Genomic DNA, 4,546 nt, shown 5'->3' with positions numbered 1-4,546 from the left:
AAGTTCCCTCACTCCCCCTTCCATTCTCCACCCACTAACGATAACTACAGTCTTGATTTTTAATGGATACATTATTTTTTCTTTTCTTGAGCTTATAGAATGAAATCATAGAGTATGCACTTGTGCTAAAATTATGTCATTGTAAAAGGCAATTTTGTCTCTTTGTTTCCAACATTTATGGCTTTTTAGTTTCTTTTCCTTGTGATATTGCCTAGATAGGACGTCTAGCAGCATATTATTTAAATGGTAAAATTGGGACTCTTTGCACACTTCATATCTCATGGGAAAGCTTTTTAAAAATTCACATGATGATGTGTTCAGTAGATATTTATTGATATCCTCTCTAAGAATAAAGAGTTTCCTGCTATTTTTGAATGTGATGAATTTCATCAAGTATACTTTCCATAATTATGAATTAAATATATAACTATTTTATTTTCTATTTAATCTTTTTGCTTTTGATGCTTTACATGTAGTATAATTTTAGTACTTTTAATTACATTTTCAATTTTTGTATTGTCAGTGTATAGAAATACAATGGACTTCTTAAGCTTCTTATTTTAAAATACAGATATACAGGTGTTGCAAAAATGGTGGTAATGTCATGACAGGAGAAGCAGTAAAAGTCATCAAAGAGTAGTATTAGGGATATTTTATTGGGGCAGTTGCTTTCTTGAGAATTCTAGAGAGCTCTATTTGTATTTCTGTTTAAACATGCATTCTCATGTATCCTGTAGAATTTATAGTTATATCTGGGTTTGGGTGGACTCCGGGAGTTGGTGATGGAAGGGAGGCCTGGTGTGCTGTGGTTCATGGGGTCGCAAAGAGTTGGACACGACTGAGCGACTGAACTGAACTGTTTCTTTATATTTTCTAAGAATACTGATTTTATTTTATGTACTTTTATCTTCTCCTCCTATTACAAAATGTTGAACCATTTTTTAAATTCCTAAGTATCACTTTTTCCCATATATTATTGATTAGTGGAAAATGTCTAGGAGCAAGAGAGATCCTCTCTCTTAATCTCTAGAAAAAAATAAACTGCATTATGTCTTTATGATAAATTGCCTCAATCCTGCTGAATTTTAACCTTCGCTATCTCCTCTGTTAGTAATACTGTTATTAAGCAATAAAAACTAAAAGACTGACAAATAATTCAACTATAGTCATTATAAATAGTCATTTTTTCTATAGATGAAGTCACATGCTTTCTAGTTATTTGTGTTATGAATCAGGTTTCCTAATTATCTTCTGAGTATTGAGGTGTCTATCTGGTCTTCACTGACAACAGGTGGTGTATCTATAAATGTTTTTATATCTGTTTTAAGAACTAAAGCAACTTGGATCTGTTCTTGCTCTGTCATATATCTCAAAATGTTTCCTATGTCTCAGTTAAAACTTTGCAAATTCTCTTTCCAAGTAAGGGGGAAAAAATCCTCAGCTTTGAAATATCTCTTCCCCAATCATTGCCACATCAATCAGATGCCTCCTTCATTTATTCAGCATATTTTTATTGAATCTTTAATTCATTTTATTTTGGACATTTTAAAAAGTAAGTGTTGGGAATATGTAGGGCCTGCCTGGTGGCTCAGCAGTAGATTCCACCTGCAATGCAGGAGATGCGGTTTCGATCCCTGGGTCGAGAAGATTCTTTGGAGAAGGAAATGGCAAGCTACTCCAATATTCTTGCCTGGAGAATTCGATGCCAGAGGAGCCTGGAGGGCTACAGTCACTGGGGTCAAAAAGGAGTCAGACATGACTTGGATACTAAACAATACTAAGTGCTAAGAAAACACTTTTGTGGAGGTTCAAACACTCACTTGGAGTTTCGCTGCATCTATTCTGCACATTCACCAGCTCTGGCTACAGGACCATGTGAGTCTTCATCTGTCATAGGAGAGAACTAAATCTGACTCTGACTCGGAAATGTATAGATAATAAAGAAAAAACCTCAGTATCCAATGAATTAACCAAATATTCTTGGCTTCTGTCTCTGTCACACAAATTAGTTGCTGCAATGGCTTCTATAATTCACTGACATAAAAACCCTAAAACGTGGAGGCTTCATTTGTATTTCACATTTATATTAAATTTGTGTCTAGCTTGTTCTAAACTTGAACGTCATTTTAATTTTCCTATCTTTGCTTATAAACAAAAAACAAACCTATGAGTTAGTTTTAATATAACTTTAAGGATAACCAATGTATTGATGAAAATATTGACAGTAATATAAACTGTGCCCAATAATTGATGAAGTTGAAATGTTGTAACTTATTTCTGTACACTTTCTAGCATTCTCCACAAACCAGTTACAGTAGGTTACACTGTTGTTTCATTAAGGCAAATCAAGAAATTTAGAATTTCACCATCTGTATCTTTTGAAAAAGTATCAACTTCAATGAGTAAATAATAGTGAAACCCTGTTATGAACCAGGCACCAATCTGCATCCATATCTATCATCATTTTTAGCTCTCACAAAGAACTAGAAAATAGCATCAATTTATACACGCTACAGATAGGGACCTTACTTGACTTGTAATTCAAAGAGAGGTATTTGAACCCACAGTATTGGGCAATTGCTGTCTCAATTACACTGCTGCTGCTGCTGCTGCTGCGTCACTTCAGTCGTGTCCCACTCTGTGCAACCCCATAGATGGCAGCCCACCAGGCTTCTCTGTCCCTGGGATTCTCCAGGAAAGAAAAGTGGAGTGGGTTGCCATTTCCTTCTCCAATGCATGAAAGTGAAAAGTGAAAGTGAAGTCGCTCAGTCGTGTCTGACTCTAGATGTAATTAATAGTGTGGTGAAGTGATGAAGCAGACTAATATATCCCACTAGTTTGTTGTTACACAGTCATATAAATTTGATTCACTCTGACTCATCTAATTGATATTTTTTTGCAAGAGTAAGAAACCTGTATAAATTCATTACTTAATTCATTGCAGACTTTTAGTTGGAGTAAGTTAAAACTGAGACCAAGACAAAACCTGTGGCAAGCTGGAGAAGAAATTGATGAGAATTTAGAAAGGGTAGATTATACCTGTATATAATAGCAAACTGAATATATAAAATGTATAGAATAAAATTTTATTAGATAAGTGGATAGAATGGAAGAGCCTAAATTGATCGGAAACAGAAACCAGATTTTCTTTAGGGAAGACAAGGAAGCAGAAAACAGAACAATTCAGTATGAAAGGAGTTTTTCTGGGCTTAATTTTGTTACAAAACCATAAATAGGAGTATTACGATTTAATGGAAGAAAACCAAACAACTAAGCTACCATCTCCTAACACATTCTTCCCAAAGTAATTATTCTAACCCAAGATTCTTTGCTTGCAAAAACTCACTTCATCTTCTTATGTCTCCTGCTTTTTCCAAGTAAGTCCACTCCTATCCCACAGCTTTTGCATGGCTGACTTGACCTCTTTGTTCCGAAGTGTGTAGATGAGGGGGTTCAGCATGGGAGTAATAACATTGTAGAGTACAGACACCATCTTGTCCACAGAAAAAGTGGAGAATGGACGAGCATAGATGAAAATACAGGGTCCAAAAAAGAGTGTTACCACCATGAGGTGAGAGCCACAGGTTGAGAGTGCCTTTCGCCTTCCTTCCTTGGAGCGAATCTTGACTAGGATAGTGGCATAGGAAGAAACCAACACTACAAAGGAGCTGGTGGAAATCAACCCACTATTAGATACCATTAGCAATTCAATGACAAAAGTGTCTGCACAGGCAAGTTTGATGACAGGGGGAACATCACAAAAGAAGTTGTCCACCTGATTTGGCCCACAAAAGGGCAGACGGACAGTGAGAATTGTCTGGACAGTAGAGTGCACAAATCCTCCCATCCAGGAGGCAGCTACCAACACACAGCATAATCCTCGACTCATGATAGTGGTATAGTGCAGGGGGCGACAGATTGCAACATAGCGATCATAGGCCATCACTGTGAGCAGGAACATCTCTGCTGCCCCTACGACATGCAGGAAGAACAGCTGCACAATGCATTGGTCATAGGGAATGAGCTTTTCATTATCAAGAAAGTCGGCCAGAAGCTTAGGGGTAGTTACTGTTGAATAACATAGATCCAGGAAAGAGAGGTTGCCAAGAAGGAAATACATGGGTGATGAATTCAGATGGTTATCATAGACTACTGTGACCATGATAAGGACATTTCCTACCCAAGTGGACACATAGAAGAGAAGAAATAGTACAAATAGCCCTGTTTCAATAGATTGTGTCTGTGAGAAACCTGCCAGGATAAATTCTCTCACTACCTTTGTTTGGTTTTCATCCATTTGATCTGGTTTCACCTGGATCAAAAAATTAAACAATGGGGCATTAGTAATGTTAAAACTGGATAAGATATTTCACACAAAATGTAAGAACCTTATTTCAAAAGTGAATTTTTTCTCTAGGATGCATCTTGATTGGTTAGCTGGAAGAAATTATTTTTTCCTTAGATGATATGAATACATATTTCCCAACAACTCTAGCTTTGAGATACTGATGAAGTAGCCAACATTTTTTAAAGTCACCAGTACTGG

General features: G+C 36.5%; 1 protein-coding gene across 1 annotated transcript; it reads right to left on the bottom strand.

Annotated features, from left to right (window-relative positions):
* Positions 1-3,355: 3,355 nt before the first annotated feature.
* Positions 3,356-4,297, bottom strand: LOC109564575 (olfactory receptor 4Q2). Its single transcript, XM_019967986.2, has one exon. The coding sequence runs from the start codon at positions 4,295-4,297 to the stop codon at positions 3,356-3,358; it is 942 nt and encodes a 313-aa protein (XP_019823545.2).
* Positions 4,298-4,546: the final 249 nt, after the last annotated feature.

The sequence above is a fragment of the Bos indicus genome, chromosome 10 (genome assembly GCF_029378745.1).
Source record: "Bos indicus isolate NIAB-ARS_2022 breed Sahiwal x Tharparkar chromosome 10, NIAB-ARS_B.indTharparkar_mat_pri_1.0, whole genome shotgun sequence".
In the NCBI taxonomy this organism is placed as follows: domain Eukaryota; kingdom Metazoa; phylum Chordata; class Mammalia; order Artiodactyla; family Bovidae; genus Bos; species Bos indicus.
Note: the sequence above shows the minus strand (reverse complement) of the source record. Positions and strands in the feature narration are given on the sequence as shown.